Raw genomic sequence first — 19,602 nt, forward strand, 5'->3', positions numbered from 1 at the left:
AGCCCTGCTTCCTAAGGGACATCTTCCAGCACAAAGACTGCAGTTATACTAGTGGCACTGCCGACTACCAGAGCGCGTGCGCGGCCCAGAACCCAGCGCGGAGCGAGGAGGCGTGACAGCTGGCGCCTGCGCAGTAGCGGTCCAGGAGGCGACCGTGACAACGCATGCGCGGAGAGTAGAAGGCGTGGGGGCGGTGCCGATGGGTAAGGGGCGGGCGGAGGGCGGGAGCCGCAAGGGAGACAGGGCGGGCCGAGGGAGCGGCGCCGTGGGGTTGGCTGTTGCCCTGAGGCCGGACTCAACGGACCGGGCCGCGCCACCGGGCGAGCTCGCCGCCCGGCCCCAGCCCGGAGCCAGCGAGTGAGCGAGGCGGTGCCGCGCGGTAAGAGCCGGGGCAGGGTCTTCTCCGCTTGTGCCGCCGGCACGTTCGTCTCCTCAGCGCCGCCCGCGCGGCCAGGCCCGGGCGGCCCCGCAGACCCTGGCGGCCCCGCGCCTGCGCTCTCCCCCCCCCCGCCACCCCCCCAATCCCCAGCCATCCCGCGCCTGCGCCGTCTCCTGCCCAGGCGGACCTCACAGCTTGCCCCGCAGACCCCCGGGGAACCCAGGCTGGCGTGGTACCCAGCTAGTTGGGGGGCTCATCCCTGCGGAGAAGCTGGGTGCGACCCTCGTGCTTGCTTTCCCTGTGGTGTCGGGAGAGACGGGGCATTCGCCCTGGTCCCTTGCCCTGGGCTGGGACAGGTTGCCTCCCCATCTGGTGGATTGAGGGTGGGGAGCGGAGGACTCTCTCGAAGGCTGCGTCCTGCTGTGTTAGGACCTGGCTGTTCGAAGCTTGCCGTGTTCTTGGCTAATTATATCAGATTGGATGTGGACAATGCAGTGTGTTGTTGAAGAAATGCTTCATTCTTAGTAGCGGCTACATTGAAGCCATCCGTGTGTGTGTGTGTTGGTGGCGGTGGTGGTGGAGTGGAGATATCCCCAGAGAACACTAGAAAATAAATCAGTTTCTGGGTGGGCTTAGCCGCCTAAAACCAAACGAAAATTTCCGTCATCATTCAAATGCAGGCAACCTTGATTTTTTTTTCTTTTCATTACCTTGACGATAAGTCCTAAAGTGCGGCGAGGTGAAGGGGCACCTGCTTAAAGGAAAATTTGACTGTCATGGGAGAGAATCATAAGTTTTGGCCCACACCTGTAATCCCAGTACCCGGGAGGCTAAGGCAGGCAGAGTAAGACCTTGTCTCAAAATAAAACAAATCGCGGAGCCCGGGAAGGCTGCTTCTTGTCATTCAGGAGGGTAAATCTTGAGGTGAAATCAGCTGTGAATTGTAGGCAACGGCAGTTCTACTTAAAGGTTTGGAGTGAGGTACCAGCGTTGTTGCATAGACACTAAAAGGCACTGTTCGGTTGGTCCTCTTTCAATACACCAGGAATGGAAAGCGTTTGAAAAGCAATGGGTCTGTGTTGAATCCGGTACAGACTCTTTTTTTTTCTTCTTGTCCTTTCATTGTACTGGGATAATATAAGCAATTGACAATTGTAGTGTACTTGCGGATTGAGTCATATATGAATAACTTCATTCCCGACTTTAGTATTAAGGGCATGGACTATGGCTAGATAAATGTTTTTTAGCTAAGCTGTATCTACCCTCCAGCTCCTCTAGCCTCTTACCTTTCATTTAGAGATGGAGGTCCGACTAAGTATCCCAAACTAGGTATATTTCTCACTTTGTTGCCACACTGGCCTAGAACTTCAGTCTTGCTTTATTTAGCCTCTGGAGAAGCTAGAATTAATGAACAGGCCTTCAACACCCCGTTGGCCCAACCTCATCGTTTCTGTAAGTGATGTGAGTGTCAACAGATTTTAGTTATCTCCAGAGAGCCTCTAATGTCCTGTGTAACCAGGATAATTGTAATTTTTTTTCTTAATTAAAAAAATTGAAAGTAATATGTTTTATGTCCCAAAATATTCAAACCAATATAGAAGGGGATATGGAGAAAAAAGTATGTTGGTCTCGTTACATTTTTTTTTCCTATTGAGAAAGAGCGGATGCCCCTTTCCCTTTATCCCCCATTAAAAATGTCTCATTTTCCCTTTGAATCTGGTGTACATCAAACAGTGTTCTAACCTTTCGGAAATTCAGATAGCTTGAGAATGTTTTGTATGTTTGCCTGTGTACATTCCAGGTATGTAGGGATCTCCTTGACATTTTCATTAAGAAAGTGATTTTTGTATCATAGGAAAATCTGTGTGAAGGTGTCTTAAAGTATTAGTCAAACTATTAGTGTCAGATGCAGAGAATAATTATCGTTAAAGTGAAATTTGCTCAGGGTGTGTACCCACATTTTGTTTTCATGACAGCATGTGACTTGTGAAGCAGAAGTTCGCTTTCTGACTGACTTGACATAGCTCTTTGACCAGATGACTCGGGTATCGCAAAAGGTCAAAATTCCTGTGAGGGTTGGGTTTTCTTATATACAAGACTTGCTGAATAACCGTATGTCTATTTAAATTACATGTCTAGCTTGCACAAAGTGTTATTGCAGACATCTCACCTTGATAGAGGAATGATGGCAGTGTCAAGGGGTTGAGAGATTTTTCTTTTCTTTTTGTCTTTATGGCTTTGGGCAAGTAAGCTTTTCTGGATCTTTGTTTCTCCATTCTGTGCACACAGAAGAGCTTCAGAAACAATTTTAATATTAAAGAATCCTTTTCTAGAGTTTTCCACCAATGATGATATTGTAGTTTCCTTCTCAAAAATTTGGCTGCTGAGGCAGGCTGTGTAGTAAGTATGTCTGAGATGAATGAATCTGAGATACCCTGGGGTGAAGGAGTATTGAGTAGGTGTTTATGTTATAAGAAATACAAGGACAGTGTTGGGAGTTTTGATGACTCTGAAGGTATTCAGTTTAAAGGACCATTATTTCTAAAAAACAAACTAAACCAAAAAACACCCAGTTTCTTGGTGATAGAGGCTGAAGAGGTGACTCTGCAGCTAAGAGCATTTGTTGCTCTTACAGAGGACCTGGGTTTGGTTCCCAGCACCCGCAGACGTGGTGCCTCACCACCACCTGTAACTGCAGATACAAGGGGCCCGGCACCTTACATAGGCACCAAGCACGCTTGTGGTGCACATCCATCCATCCATGGAAAACACTTATCCACATAAATAAGTCTTAAAAAGTTTTACATTTCAGCATCTAGTTGGACATGGTTTTTACAAGCTTGTAGTTTCAGTTGTATTGGAGGTTGAGAAAGATTGCTTATGTCTATAGTTTGAGGCCAGTCTGAGCAATATAGGTAGGTAGGCTCTATTAAAAAAAAGATTATGCCGGGCGGTGGTGGCGCACGCCTTTAATCCCAGCACTTGGGAGGCAGAGGCAGGTGGATTTCTGAGTTCGAGGCTAGCCTGGTCTACAGAGTGAGTTCCAGGACAGCCAGGACTACACAGAGAAACCCTGTCTCGAAAAACCAAAAAAAAAAAAAAAAAAAAAAAAAAAAAAAAAAAAAAAAAAAAAAAAAAAAAAAGATTAAGCATCATTTATGATGGTGATACCAAATGATGATTTACGGTAATGGCAAATGGTAAATACGAGAGAACATGCTTACTGTGAATTTAGAATTGAAGAGCCTAAAGTCTTGTTTTGTTGTTACTGTTAGCGAGGTTAAGAAAAAAAATTTCTGGGCTGTTGCTTTTAAAAAGATTCAAATACAGCTGCCTGGCTTGCTGGTTCATGGGGTTCCAGGAGAGCCAAGACAACATAGAGAGACCCTGTCTCAAGAGCCAGAAAAGAAATGAAAGGAAAAGAAAGAAGGATTTAAATACATATTGTCAGGATTTTTGTTTGGTTTTGGTTTTGTTTGTATTTGTTTGTTTGTTTTGTTATTGTTGTTTGCTTGTTTTTGAGTTGGGATCTTTTGTTCAGGCTGTCCTTGAACCCATTGTGTAGCCAATGAGGACCTCAAACTTGATCCTTCTGCCTCATCTCTCAAATGATGGAATTATAGGTGTGGCACCATGTCCAGGTTTATGCAGTACTGGAGATTGAATGAAGGGATCTGTGTATATGACTTTATGGTCATTATTTATTACCACAAATAATGTAAAAAGCCATTAAAATTGATACTAAAATTGATACTAAGCATTTCCTGTCTTGGTTAGCCTTAAAATGAAGTTCTTGGGATGGGGGTTCAGTGGGTGAGTAAAGAGCTTAATGTACAAATATGAGGACTGGAGTTTGGATCTCCAGAATTCTCACAAAGCTGACATGGTAGCACATGCCTGTAATTGCTCTGCTGTAATGGGGAGGTCTGCAAAGACAGGCGGATGCCTAGAAGCTTGCTGGCCGGCTAGCTTGTAGTATGCAGCAGCATCTTCTATCTCAAGAGGAAGGACTGACACCCGAGTAGTCTTCAGGTGTTCACATATGCTATGTGTACATGCTGTCTGTGCTCAAGAATGCACATATACGTACTATACATGTTCACAAAGATCAGTGTGTGTATTCCTTACATTATATAAAATATCAGGAGTCTTTTATGCGTGTGCCTGCCTGTTTATATGTGTCATGTGCATAAAGCGCCCACTAGTAGAGATTGACAGGTCTCTGGAATTGTGTGCATATGCCAACAAAATAATACTAAAGGAAATTCCTGTTGTCACAGTTGTTAGTGCTGAATAGACTAGCTGCAAAGTAAAAACAAAGAAAACTCTCATCAGCTCAGAAGGTTTGCTTTTTGTTTTTTGTTCCTGTTTTTTCCTCAGTTGATTGATCTGAAACAACATGGTGATCAAGTCAGTCTCAGGGATGTAGCTTAATGTTCAACATCCCTAGTAATCTGGGAAGTGCAAATTAAAAGTTCACTGAGATACTGCCTCATCCTTGTCACTGGCTATTGAGAAATCTGTAACAAATTTTGGCATGGATATGGGGAAGAGGAACTCTTACTCATTGCTGGTGGGACTGCAAATCAATGTGGCCTTTGTGGTCCTTAGTTTGGGCATCCCTCTGTACTACTTCTGGAGACTTACCTAAGATATTCTATCAGGAATATTTGCACACCCATGTTGATTGCTGCTCTATTCACAATAGCAAGAAAATAGAAACAGCCTAAATATCTATTCACTGATGAGTGGATAATGAAAATATAGTAAATACATAGAATGGAATATTATTCAGCTGTAAATAAAAATGAAATCATGACATTTGCAGGAAGGTGAATGAACCAGGAAAGCATAATAAGTGAGATGACGATGAAAAACCCAAACCAGAAGTTCCTCCTCATATGCAGATCCTAGCGGGTGGTATGTTCATGTGTGTGCACAGAAGGTCCAAGTGTGGATTAGATCCACATGTTAAGAAGGGAGACTATTATTAGGTGACGAAGATGATGGGCAAAAGGAGGAAAGAGGATTGCAAGCTATTCTCTAGTTTCAACTCTGTCATAGGTGTGTGTGTGTGTGTGTGTGTCTGTGATTCGGCTTTCTATGTATTAAAACGGCAATAATCTATCATTCCAAAATGAGCTAATACGTGTTATTCTTTTGAGGCATCGTGATTTCTTTTTAATTCCATTGATTAGCACAATAGGATATGATTAGTTGCTGAGTTCATTGGTCCCATTGACCCACTTAGAAAAAAATGACTAAAATTTTTTTTTGTTATGGAGGTAAGGGTTTTATAACTGGACATTTTTCTGTTTTTTTCCATTCTGTTTAAAACTATTGTATCTTTCTATTTCAGTGTTATTTAAAATGTAAATTGTAGTGCTATTTATAAAGTATGGTTTTATGAGAACTTAAGCTTGGGGACGTAACTTAGTGATAGAATGCTTCCCTAGTGTGGACAAGGTCCTGGGTTCAAGCTCCAGCAACATAAAAATACGTAAATAAGGCTTAAAGTATTGAAGGGTGGGGGTGCTGAGAAGGGAGGCAGCTTTGATCAATAGCAAATACAGATGACTTTGGTGTTCATGAAGCTTTTGCAATTCATGGGTGTCTACTCTGCACTTATCCTCCAGAAATACAGTTATATGAACATACTGTTAAAAAAAAAAAACACTATGGGGAGAAGAGAAAAAAATGTTGGAGGGTCAAAATGTATCAAAAGGTCTATTTTGAAAGTCTTAAAATTGATGTAATCCCAGACTTGGCATTGTGTGGGGTCAACTGTAATACCAGCACTTGGGAAGTAGGAGATTGAAAGTTGTCCTCAGCAGCAAAGTGAGCTGAAGGTCAGTCTGGGCTACACGAGACTTGTCTTAAATAACTCAGTTAAGAAGTAAAAATTGGGTCTGGCAAGATGGCTTAGTGGTTAAGAGTACTTGTTCTTCCAGAGGATAGGGGTTGCACATGAGGTGCCATTTAGGAAGGGAGAGAAAAGAAAATTTGAGCTTTTAGGAATAGCTGTGACATTACTCTGTTGAGGGAAAGGCATATCAACAAGCATCCTTCACGACGGGCCAGGTAGTAAATGTTTAGTCATTATAAACTGTATAGTTTTGTAGCTAATCAGCTCTCACTGTAGTTCAAGATAGTCTTAAACACTATGTGACTGACTGTAACTGGGTTTCAGCAAAAGTTGGATTTTTCAGGTTAAAGTTGGATTTTACAGGTTTTTATGTCATAAAATAGTCTAGATTTTCTTTCTGTCTTAGGGTTTCATTACTGTGAAGGGACAACGTGACTAAGATGACTCTTATAAAGGAAAACATTTAGTTGGGGCTGGCTTTACAGGTTCAGAGATTCAGTCCATTATCATCACAGTGGGCAGCACGGCAGCATGTCCAGGCAGACATGGCACTAGAAGAGCTCGGAGCTCTATATTTTGATCTGTAGGAAACTGTCTTCTGCAGGCAGCCAGGAGGAGGGTCTGAATCACACTGGCCAGACTTGATCATATATATGAGACCTCAAAGTCCTGCCTCCATAGTGACACACTTCCTCTAACAAGGCCACACCTTCTAATAGTGCCACTTCCCATGGGCCAAGTGTGTTCAAACCACCACATTTTCAAGTCCTTCAATAACATAATTTGAGTTTGTGATGGTCTAGATTTGTCCTGCTCTTAGACATACTTAAGAATTTTAAGTTGCCGGCTGTTCGTTGCTATGTATGGAATTGTGACTGATTCTTGTACACCAGTCTTGTACTCTGAGATCTTGCTGTACTTAGATTACCCAGTAGTGTTTGCAGATTCTACTGGATATTCCATTCAGTGCTGTCTGTAAATATTGCCAGTTTTATGTCTTCCTCCTCAACTGGAATACTGTTCAGTTTGTGCTTGCCTTCCCCCCAACCCCCAACCCCTGGCTATTGCCTTTGGTACAAAGTAAAACAGAAGTGGGAAGAATGGGCTTACTTTCTTTTCTTTCCTCACACGGAGGGCCCCAGGTCTCCTGGAACTAGAGTTACAGACAGTTGTGACCAGCCATGTGCTTGTTGGAATTGGACCCAGGTCTTCTGGAAGAGCAGCCAGTGCTCTTAAGTGCTGAAACACTTCTCCAGCCCTTCAAATGTTTTATATGAGGGTAAAATACAGTTTTATGGCATTCAGCATGGCATTAACTATAGGCATTTCCTAGAATCAATATGTCAAGTTAAGGAGATTTTGTTATAGTCTTTTTTTTTTTTTTTTTGGCTTTTTGTTTTATTAAATCAAAAATGAAATTTAGACTTGTAATGTTTCTGATTTTGCTGAACTAATCTTACAGTAAGCTTACTTAATCTTAAGTAAGCTTTTCTTACTTAATTTGTAACATTGAATTACATTGAGTTTTGAATGTTAAAATTTGATTTGTGGGTTAAGTGTGGGATTTATTGGTGTGTATGTGTATATGTGAGGTTTGTGTTTTCATGTGTGTGTTTTTGAGAGAGAGAGAGAGAGAGAGAGAGAGAGAGAGAGAGAGAGAGAGAGAGAGAGATATGCCATAGTACACTAATGCCAGAGGATAACTTACAGGAATTGGTTCAGGTCATCAGGCTTGGCAGCAAGTTCCTTAATTCTCTAAGGAACTTAGAGCCAGCTTACTGGGCTCACTGGCCCTAATACACTCATTGGCTTTTGTGGTATTTTTGATATATCAAGACAGGGTTTCTCTCTGTAGGCCAAGCTGGCTTGAACTCAGAGATCTGCCTGCCTCTGCCTTCTCAGTATTGGGATTAATGGTGTATTAATAGGCCACCCTGCCTGGCCCTGATAGTCATTCTTGATGTGTATTTGTCTTGTTGAATTAAATTTGTTGGTTTTTCTCCCCCCTTTTGTGTTGCTATGACTCAAACCCACATGCAAGGCAAACCCTGGTACAATACCCTCAAGTCATAGTTTTCTGAAATTTTGTTTAGGACTTACTAATTCATTTCCTTAAGAGATTTTGGTTAGTATGGTTTCTTTTTCTCTGTTCTTTTTCCCATTTCTTTTGGTAATGCCTTTGCCAACAAGCTTACTTGTTAAAGTGAACTGGGAAATGCTTTGTAGTTTTCTTAAAGAACTTTATGGTTTGAATGTGTTCCCCAAGAAGAATGGCTTGGAAACAGTCCCCAGTCCTACAGTGTTAGGAGGTGAGGTGTTGTAGTGCTTGAGTCATGAAGAATTCACTCCTCCAAATGGATTAAATGACAGTTATAAAAGCCTGGAGGCTGTGCATTCAGAGTTCCTGCTGTCTCACAGGTCTGCCTTACATTTTCTGCCACAGGTGACCAACAAAAGGCCTCTCAACTGTGGGCCAAATTCTGTTGGCATGTTACCCAAGGAAGGCTTCCTGTTAGAGCAGCTCAGAACAAACTAGTTATAGAAAACTGATAACAAGAGGTTGGGCCGTTTCTATTATAAATACCTGGCAATATATATGCAGTTTAGGAACTGAGTGGAGGCTAGATGAATTTAGGGAAAAATCTTCATTTCTGTGAGTGGAACATCCCAGGCACCAAGCTACATTAGGGATTAGTTAAGTTGTCATCAGAATAGCACAGGGAAGTGTATTTAATGAGGTCATAGGTGGAGCTAAGGGATAAGGTATTGGAAACCTGAGCAAAGGCTGTAGTTCCCAGGTACAAACATGGTAGTGAATGCAGAACTTGAGGATGTGGCACATGAGTGGGCAAGGTGCAGGGTGATCTTATTGGGTAGTTGCTTACAGTGAGACAGAGAAGAGAAATGACAAAGATGGATTAACAAGAGGAGAATGAGAAGGTTTGGAAGGCTTTGAGACTAACCTTTACAAAAGCCTGGATCTGGATATTGGTTGGTGAACCTGGATCACATAGTGATGCCACCCTTTCAAGAGCCAAAATAAAGCCAGGTGGCTCACAGGTGTGGGCTCACAGTTGTGGTGGCAGCACTTTGGAGGCTGAGGAAGGACAATTCCTGTGAGTTCAAGGCCATTTCTGGGCTATGCAGTGAGTTCCAGACTAGCTTGGGCTACAGAATAGAACCCTGTCTCAGCAAATCAGCCAACAATTCAAACAATAACAACAAAACCCTAACAGTGAAGGTGTGTTAGAGAGAGAATACTGGGGATGTGACCCAGGGAACACTTGCTAAAAAGATTCATACAATTTGGAGAAAGTAGGTTGTATTTGTGGAAAACACAGAAGACCCTGAAGTCATCTGAGAAACTTTGAGACAAAGTCTTTGAGGGCTGTGTTTGCCAGGGAGGCTCTGTGGGACATTTGCTGTTGTGTGTTACTCTGGAGTCTGTTCCCTGGGCTGCAGTTCACTGTCTTGCTGTGCAGTGCTCCTTTGCCCCAGCTATGACACAAGCAGGTCTACATGCAACTCAGGGTGGCACTCTGAAAAGAGGAACCAGTAAGTCTTGGCGCTGCCTAATGGTGCAATTGTAGATGATGGGCATAGTTTAGTGCATAGGCTGGGGGGGGGGGGCCATAGAAGCCTCCATTGGATTTAAAGGATGTATCAGACACCCTTGGGTGAGATTTAAAGGATGTATCAGACACCCTGAGGGCCTAGGCAGGAATTTATTATGGAGTCTGTCCAGCACAAAGAGCCTTTCATAATGACACTGTCAGTGGAACTATGGAGTGAGGATGCTGTGGAGTCTCCAACACTATAGAACCCATTAGAGAGCAGCCACAAGGCTGCCTGGGAGCTCTGTGGCCTGGCCATTGCCCAGCAGAGCTTTAGGGGAAGTGCTGCTAGAAGCCCCTGTTATGTCCAAGGTGGGGTTAGGAGTCAAGAGATTAAGTACTTTCCCTGCTGACTTTTGAACTTGATGGGATCAGCTGCCCTACTTCTCAAACCTAGTCTCCTTTTGGAGATGAAAATACTTCTTCTATCATTATCCTACCATTGTATCTCCTCCCTATTTTCTGTTTTGAGAAGAGGTCTCACTATGTTGGCTGTATAACTCCCAAGTAGCTTTAAAATCATCCCCCTGCCTCTGCCTCCTTGGTGTTGAGATTACAGGTATGTGCTGCAATGCCCAGAGTCAGTGAAATAGTTTCTTCTGATTTTAGCTGTCTTTACATTTCATTCTAGAATTGGAAAAGATTCCATAGAATATAGGAAGTGGTTCCAGGTAGGGGAAATGTAGATCATACATTGGATTTCCTTCAAAAGTACTGACCATTTAGGTTATCTGTGTTCTCCCCTAAGGCCATCTCTTCTTTACCGAGCTTTTGTGTTCTGTGCTTCAGGAGATTGGTTTGTTTCATCTAAACTTTTGAACTTGTTGACTTAAAGTGAATCTTAGACATTGTATTTGTTGGCTTTTGCAGTTAGCCTTTCTTTGTTTTGCTTACTTTGAATATTACTGCTTTTCTTTAATATTGTTAAATTGGTTTATTTGTTCTCTCTCTCTCTCTCTCTCTCTCTCTCTCTCTGTGTGTGTGTGTCCTATCTTAAAAAATCAGTAGTTCAAAAAAGGAGGAGATCTGTATCAAATCAGAGAGTGGTGTTCAAAGGCCAATGGAGTGAGTCAGTGAGGGTGGAGTGGGTGAGTAAATGAGAAGAGAAGGGGAGAGACAGACAGACAGCCGCCAGGACAGAGAAAGGTAAGTATCAGAAATGACCCACAAGAGACAGGCAGCAGTAGACGCTGTGATAGCCAGGAGCAGGAGGGGCTTGCGCTTGGGATGGAGCAACAGTGGTTTTAGTTGTCTGGAAGAACTCCCAAAGCTTGTCTGTGTGAGCGAGCGAGTGAGTGAGTGAGGAGTGAGTGAGTGAGTGAGTGAGTGAGTGACTGAGTGAGTGAGTGAGGAGTGAGTGAGTGAGTGAGTGACTGAGTGACTGAGTGAGTGAGTGAGGAAGGAGTGAGCGAGTGGAGCTGTGCGTGTTTCTAGTGCCAGAGGAAAATGAAGGAATTAGAACAAAGGAGAGTTGCCTCACTTGTTGGGATGGGCAAAGGGTGTAAGGTTTATCACGTCACCATGTAGAGCTGTCTGTGCCTTTTGGTTTACACACAGTTTAATGTGGTCCTGGTAGATTCCATGTCATTTTGCTTTCTGACACATCCAGCTTGCTGCTGTTTCAGATTCTTAGTTCTCTATCCTGCTACTGAGATGAGCAGTTACAGAGTAAGTTATTGATACCTTATGACAGGTCACCACGTAGTGGAGTGACTAAGTGACCTGACTAATTAAGAGTTAGACTTTGATTCTGACTGCGTGTATTATTTCAGCAGTGCCTCAGGTGCTTCAGGTCATAGCTTTGACTTTCTGTTCCTCAAGTTCCTGGTTATGATTTTCATATATTGCTGAGAGGTATTTGGGGCACATGCTTTGTTTGCTTCCTTTATAGGGCCTGTGCATTCTAGGAGAGCTCTGTGGGAGGAATCTGCACATAACTGATCAACAGTTTCAAATCCACCATGTGGAATTCCCACAAGCACTCTAAGCTCAAGTCTGTTTCTTTTATGTAAACCAGCCAGTCTGCTTTCGTGTGGCCTGGGTCACACAGTGACTTCCACTTGGCATTATTCCTCCAGCCCCAGTGGTCCTCATCTTTTGCAGCCAGTCTCAAAAGGCCAGTTTCCTTTCCCACATCCCATTCCATGCCATCCAACCCAACTGTATGAAATACAGCACAAAGGATGTCGTTTTCCCAATTCACTGTCTCCCCTCCTCATGAACCCCAAATATTTGGGTTTAACTCTTAGCACTAACAGTAACTGCCAGGTGGCAGTTATGTGTACCACTGTGCCGGGGGGTTGGTTTAGACACAAATGTGCACATATATAAATTGATGTTCTTAATTAAAGGTGACTTGAGTTAATTTTATGAATGTCTTACTGTGCAAGTTTTTAACTCCCTGCCAAAAACCTGAGCATAAAGCCATGATTTGAAGGGTCTTGAATAAAGATTTTCTTTTTGTAAGTGTTAAGAGACCTTGGCAGAGGAGGGACTGGCCTGAGGAGACTCACAGTTTCTTGCGTTCTGGCAGTTTTAACTTTGGGAACCAATTTATTTTGGACTAAATCTGCAAAAATAATTTGTGTACTGTAGCCAGAAATTCTTTTAGACAATCTCTTTCCAGTCTTGTCACTTGTCTGGAATGCTAAGTATTATGAGCAGTTTAACGGTCTCCTCACAGCGTGCATTAAAGCAGAGGCAGCCAGGTGGGGTTTTACTTCTGTTGCTCTTTTAAAAGCAGTAAGGGAAGGAAACCGGGTATGTGGCTGTAGGTTTGAAAAGTCCAAGTTGCTTCTACTTGTTTCTCATGTCTCTTTGTGTTAAATCTTAGAAGAGGAGCCCCATTGTAAGTAAGTGTTCCTGTGCTAAAACACCGAGATAGAGTTGTGGTTAATGATCTTGTGAAAACTAGCTCATTTCTTGTAGCTTCTGCTTAGTTATGGATTAATGCAAAGAGCTGACTTTGAGTACCAGTTGCTGCATTCTATAGCCTCCGTGCCTTCCTCCTCTCTAGCCCACAGAGGAGTTCTGAGACTAAGTGTGCTAGCACTCGTACAGCATGGATCTTGCCCTCTCTGTCTGTCTGCTGTAATTTTTAAGTGACAATAGCAAAATCTAGCTGGCTGTGACTTTTTAAAAAAAAGTTGTAGCTTTTCTTTCCCACTTAGCCTTGATCTAGCTGCAGTCTGCTCTGGACTTGTCCTTCCCTGGAGCTAGCTTGACCCTGTTCACCGTCACCCCAGACACTGACTGGGGACTTCTGTTGATGAGTGTGCCTTTCTCCTGTGCCGTCACCTTCAGACTCCCTGTGGCCAGGCACACAGGAGGAAGCTGTGAGGGGAGGAGAATCTCATGAAGGTCATTTGTATAAATGTGTAAAGCATGTAAAATTACATGTTAAATGCATGTATGTTAGTAATAATTGCCCCAACTTTAGATGTAGAATAAAGTCTGGTCTTAAAAATAAAAAAAAAAATATTGTTAAAATAAAAATAAGCATTTAAAACTGGTCCTTCTTAGGTCAGTAAGCATTGAAGTTTCTGAATCAGGGTTAGACTTTGCCTGTGGGCTTGGACAAAGAAGAGAAATCATAGCCAAAGGTGCCTTACCCCTGTTTATCTCTCCTTTCTGTTTCAGGCACTCTGGCAACATGCCAGTTGCATGTATGTAGACTTCTGGTATGACAGGGAGGTCTTGGCCTTCCCTCCAAGGAATCCTTGACATTTGCTTTGGAGTCACACTTTACATCTACTTTTAAAGTGACTACCTTAGATGTATTGTCTGTGTGTAACAGTAGTCTGTGCGTGCGTGCGTGCGTGCGTGCGTGCGTGCGTGCGTGCGTGCGTGCATGCATGCATGCGTGCGTGCATGCGTGCTGGGCTGCAAGGTTGGCTCAGCAGTGAAGAGCACCTGCTGCTCATACAGAGGACCTGGGCTCACCCACACCCGTGCTCATCGTGGAGTCTGTAATACCAGTTGTAAGGGATCTGATGCCTTCTTCTGGTTTCCATAGACATTGCAAGCATGTGGTGGTACCCTTGCATTCGTATAGGCAAAACATCCAGACACATACAATACAGTACAGTACAATACAATACAATACATAAGGCCCTGAAAGATGGCTCAGCTGTTAAGATTACTGGCTGCTTTGCCAGAGGACCCAGGTTTCTTTCTCAGCACTCATATGTCTGTAACTCCAGTCCCAGGGGATCCAATGCCCTCCTCTGGCCTGTGAGGCACTGTATGTATTCTATGCATAGAATACACATAGGCAAAACACACAGAAAAGAAAAGAATTAAAAATCTTAAACCTTTGTTGAAGAATTTAGTATAGAACTAGTTTATTGCATTATGATTGACTTAATGAAAGTTTTTAAATTGGCTTTTCAAAATTAAGATTTTTTTTGTAGGCATCTGATTTTTATTAGATTGGCTGTTGGTTTTGATTCATTTGACACTGACTTACGCATAGCACCTTCCTTGACTTAAGAGTTCTCTTGACTGTGATTTCTTTCCAGTGTTTTAATCTGTTCTTAATTTACAATTTTAAGATGATATTTAAGTTCAGAGTTGTGAGATTATGGAAAGATGTATATAGATTGCTCAGGTCAAGACCTCTTGTAGATTTTTAGCAGGATAATGGTAGTCATAAGAATCACAGTTAATAAGCAATTACTTTCCAAAAACATGTTTTGAACACTCTGCTTTATAAACAAGGCTCACAGAGTTAGCCATTTACAGAGTGACAGACCTGGTCTCTTAATTATAATTTCTGTGGACTGCTTACCATGCATCTGCAGTGTTTCCTGGTTTGTAATTTTCAGTGAGAAAGAACTAGAGGCTAGTATTGTTTGTTGACGTCTGCATATTATATAGTATGTAATTTAATGTAAGTCAGAAGTAAAACAATCTTTAGTCATTCCTTATAAAGGAATCCTGGCTAGGCATATTATTGACACTCCTTTAATCCCAGCACTTAGGAACAGAGGCTGGTAGATTCAAAGCCAATCTGGGTGACATAAGGGGCTCCATAGTGAGACCCTGTCTCAAAGGGAATGGGGCTGGGGTGGTGGTGGTGAAGATTCTCTTACAAAGTATCTTTTCAGTTGCTGCCTTTAAAAGAGTTATTTTTGTTTTATGTGTATGGGAGCTTTGGTTTCTTTGGTATATCTGTACACTACCTGTGTGCCTGGTGCTATAGAGACTAGGTTCCCTGTCACACTCCCTGGGACTGTGGTCACAGATGGTTGTGGGCCACCATGTTGGTGCTGGGAATTGAACCTGAACCCGAGTCCCCTGGAAGAGCAAGAGCATCTAGTACTCTGAACTGCTGAGTTGTCTCTCTAGCTCCAAGATGCTGCCTTTTAAATCTTTATTTATTTTGAGGCAGTTTCATAGGTCATGCTGGTCTCACACATGCTGTGCAGTTGAAGATGACCTTGAACTGATTTTCCTGCCTCTGTCTCCCAAGTGCTGGGTTACAGGGATCCACCACTACTCCTGATGCTTTTATTTAAATCAGGCTTTAGTCATATTCAGGATATGCAGGATGTTCTATAAATTACAGTAGCTTCTGTCTATCAGATCTTCACTGTGGGCTGCTACCCTGATAAGTATGTTAGGTTTCTTATTCATTGAATCATCTTAGTATCCTATACAGTACATAGTGTTACCAACCCCATTTTGTGAATCAGGAAGCTAAACCTTGAAGAGTTGAGTAACCAGTCCCTGGATACAGATTCAATCTCAAGTAGTTATTAATTTTTAAAACTAAGCATGAAGGATTTGTTTTAAATCTTCTTCAGCATGGAAGATCTTAAGATAGCAGTTAAATTTAAATGCTTTAAAATACCAGTACATTTCTTTCCAGAGGTAAAATGATTATAATAGTGGAGGTTAGAGTTTAAAGGAACAGATAAAATCCCACTGTGACATAGAAAGTAGGTTTGAATGTTTCTATAGTGTCAAGAAAGGGTCCTGTCCCTCACTGATAGGCTGATGGCATCTACCAGCCAGGGACTGACCTCAGCACCTTCTTGGTCTCCAAGACGTCAGTGTCTTTGATTCAGAGTGGGTTCTCTTTGATGCAGCATGACAGGTAAGATAAATTCATAGGGTCCCATTGCATCAGTTCTAAAACTTGATTGGCATATCTTTTATGGGTTGATGGTTAGAGAGGGTGGGGCTTCTGAATCCTGGAAATAAACTATTCTCTCTAACCTTGGTTTGTTGCAACATCTTTGTAACCTTTGGGCCCTGGTGAGATAACTTTACAACTAGGATATAAATACTTTTTCTCATATTGGTTTGTGTGTGTTTTGTGTATCAGAAGTCTTTAAGCTAGGCTTGACTAATTCTTGTTTCTAAGAGAAGAATTTATAAAGGTAAGTGATTTACCCTAACAACTTATGGCAAAGCTAGAGCTTGAACCCTGGTCTCCTGACTCTATCTTATTTATTAAAACACTATTGTTACATTTAGTATGTGTATGAGTGTCTGTGTGTGCGCGTGTGCACACTTGCATGCACATATGGGCATGTGAAAGTCAGGATAACACATGGGAGTTGGTTCTTTTCTTCTACTTGGGTTGGCAGGCTACACTGTCTCACCAACTCTCACTTGTTATTACTATTGTTTTAAATAAAAAAAAAAATTGTCAGACTGAGTCTTGCTGTGTAGCTCACGCTGGACCAGAAACCCATGTAGCTTAGCTTGGCAATCTTCATGCTGATTGTACTTCAAGCCTATTGTACTTAACTAGGTCTGAGGCCCAGAGGAAGCCTATGTTGACACACCACAGATGTTATTGTTGCTTTGTCCTTATGTAACATTGTCAATAGTAGGTGAATATCTTAGTTACTTCTCTGTTGCTGTACCATGATCAAGACAACTTATAAAAGAAAGCACTTAACTGGGGGCTTGCTCACCAGTTTCAGATAGTGAGTTCATCAAGATGAGATGGCAGGCATGGAGGGAGGGAGGGAGGGAGGGAGGAAAAAGAGGAGGGAAGGAAGAAGGGTACAGAGAGAAGGTAAGAAAGAGGCTGGGTTTGGCTTGGGCTTCGTACCTTTTCTAATAAGGCTACACCTCCTGATCCTTCCCAAAATAGTTTCACAAGCTAGGGACCAGGCATTGAAACACCCGAGTCACTGGTGGCCATCCCACTCAGATAACTACAATGAATTACATTAAATTATGAGGATGTCTTACACAGATTCCTTACAATGCAGCTTCCCTTTTATTGCAGAGGTAATAATAGCATGCCAGGCAAGGATGGATGGATGAATGAGAGTGGCTGATCTTTAAGGGGCCCCAGGTTTGATTCCAGCACTCAGGTAGTGTCTTATAACTATCCTTAACTCCAGTTCCAGGGGATCCAACACGCTCTCTTGGCCTCCACAGGCATCAAGCACAAAAGTGGTGCACAGGCATGTATGTAGGCAATCACTCATATACATACAAAAAAAAAAAAAACTTTTCGAGAGATACAGGTGTGTTCAGAATGGTGCAGGAACTGGACCATTTGAAAGTTTCTTGTACTGAGCTGCTGTGAGGAGAGCACTCCCACAAAGAGATGCTTTATGGCAGTGTTTCTCAACCTGTGGGTCAAGATCCCTTGGGGGGTTTGAACAACCAGGGTCACTTGAGGCCATCTGCAGCTCAGATATTTACATTATGATTCATAACAGTAGCAAAATTATAGTTAGGAAGTAGCAACAAAAATATGGTTGTGGTGGTTACCACAATGTGAGGGACTGCATTAAAGGGTCGCAGCATTAGGAAGGCTGAGAATTGCTGCTTTGTGGCCTTCTCAGATACTGAGCACAGTCGAGTTGGAACAGTACTTTTGAGTGATACTTTGAGCTTAGATTAAGGCAGTGAAAAGAAGCAGCAGTAAGGGGATTCCCATTCCCATGCTCTGGTACCTGGGCTTATGCTCTGTGGCCCTTCACTCTGTCCTTTATAACAGCCCCAGGCAGATGAGATGTTTAGGGGATGCAGATTGCTTAGAACATGACTTCTTAACAATTGTGTTGCCACCTCCATGTGGGCTGCAGTACAGGGTTTCTGAATGTTCAAGGACACTTTGTTTCCGAGTCAGCAGTGCTTCCTAGCAGCACCAGCCTGAGCTGCATCCCACGATTTCACTGCAGCCTTGGCTAAACTGAAAAGGGTTTTGGACAACTTTTGTTGGCAGAGAGATTTCAAGACAGCCTAATATTGTCTCTGTCCTGTGGTTATTACCGATCACTCAGGCAGATCTACATTGAGAAAGAAGAAACTATAGAATGTACAGTTTGAGGAGAAAAGGAGCACCTGGAAATTAGATGTTGGAACTAAGGTGTGTGTTGAAAGATAAACCTGATGTTAAAGGGAGTGGTGCCCTCCGGGCAAAGATGCCACCCAGCTAATCCTGAGACTTGTGAAAGGAAAAAGTCTGAGGGATTTCCTCCACCTAAAAAGCAACTACAGAGGAACACTTATGCAAATGTAATTCAAGGAGGGGCCAGGTTCCATCTAAAGTAAATTGTCAGATTTGGCAGTTTCAGGCAGTGATTCTGACTTCTGAGCCCTGAAGGATAGAGGAGTAAAGGGGTTGTGGAATCTTCTCCCATGGTTAAGGAGAGCTGTATAGACAGACATGTGGTGGTGGAGGCCCTGAGAGGCCATTTTGTGAAGATGTGAAAGTCATGCCTGGATTGTGTTAGGGGCCACAGAATGGGGGAGGTTTGAGAGCCATGAGATGCAAGCCAGGGCAGGCAGATTGAAAACAGGTGCAGGGATGCTCACAGGACGACTGAGGTGGGGTGGGGACACAAGACAGAAGTGTGTGTTAGCAATGCTGGGAGGGAAGAGCTAGCCACAGAAGCCTTTTGACACTGGACACGACCACAGGATTTGGAGCTTGCCCTTATGGAAACTGTCCAGCACATGATATAAGGTGTTCTGTTTACTGAATGGATTAGGACACACATTATAAATCTGTAAAGTATTATGCTTCTATAAGTGAATTGAAAGATTTTCAACATTTTTGTTTTGTTATTGAGACACCTGTCTTTCGGATACTTTTATCATGTAATGGAGATTTTCAGAAACAATTTCTAAAGAGCTGCTTTCCAATTTTCTTTTCAACCTCTTCTATTCTTCCCACAGGTTTGGCTGTAAATGCATCACCAAGAGGCAGCCCAGAATGAAGAAAGCAAACAGGAGTGTTGGCTCAGTGCCTAAGGTGTCTGGGATAAGCAAACTGCAAACAGTAGAGAAAAGCAAGCCTGAGAACAGCTCTTCAGCACCCACAGGAGGCAAACCTGTAAAGCCTGGGGCAGCAGCAGCCTTGTCAAAGGTATTCACACAGGAGTATTTGAATATGCAGTGGATTTTAGGCATGTATTTTAATATGTTGAGTTTATTAAATGAGTATTATTTGGGGTTCACTCTCTGCTAGTACTAGGAACACAGTCTTTGAAGAGATCTTTCAGCAGGGTGACCTTAATTGGTGTTTAGGTCTATCTGTATGAATGAAACTAATAGTAGGCTCTGCATGAAGAAAATAACCAAGTGCTTGCTGTATACAGGGAGTCATGTACAGGTGAGCCAGAGGTAGAGTCTGCCTTCAGGGAATCTGAGGAATGGATGGCGGCCGAGAGATGCAGTAGTTGTACATGGACCACCTGTGTAACATGTCAGATGCCCAAGGGACAGTAGGCAGTATGGACAGTGCATACTGTTCCTAGATCAGG

The 19,602-nt window shown here is 42.9% G+C and overlaps 1 protein-coding gene across 1 annotated transcript in view; it reads left to right on the plus strand.

Moving 5' to 3' along the window:
* Positions 1-208: 208 nt before the first annotated feature.
* The window catches only part of Specc1l (sperm antigen with calponin homology and coiled-coil domains 1 like), a 104,890-nt gene continuing 85,496 nt past the window's right edge, over positions 209-19,602 (plus strand). Inside the window, exons 1-2 of the mRNA XM_034524357.2 lie at positions 209-379; positions 19,016-19,205. Of these exons, the coding sequence (XP_034380248.1) occupies positions 19,053-19,205 (153 nt within the window). The 5' untranslated portion in view covers positions 209-379; positions 19,016-19,052. The remainder of the gene's footprint in view (positions 380-19,015; positions 19,206-19,602) is intronic.

This window comes from Arvicanthis niloticus, chromosome 20 (assembly GCF_011762505.2).
Source record: "Arvicanthis niloticus isolate mArvNil1 chromosome 20, mArvNil1.pat.X, whole genome shotgun sequence".
Lineage (NCBI taxonomy): Eukaryota > Metazoa > Chordata > Mammalia > Rodentia > Muridae > Arvicanthis > Arvicanthis niloticus.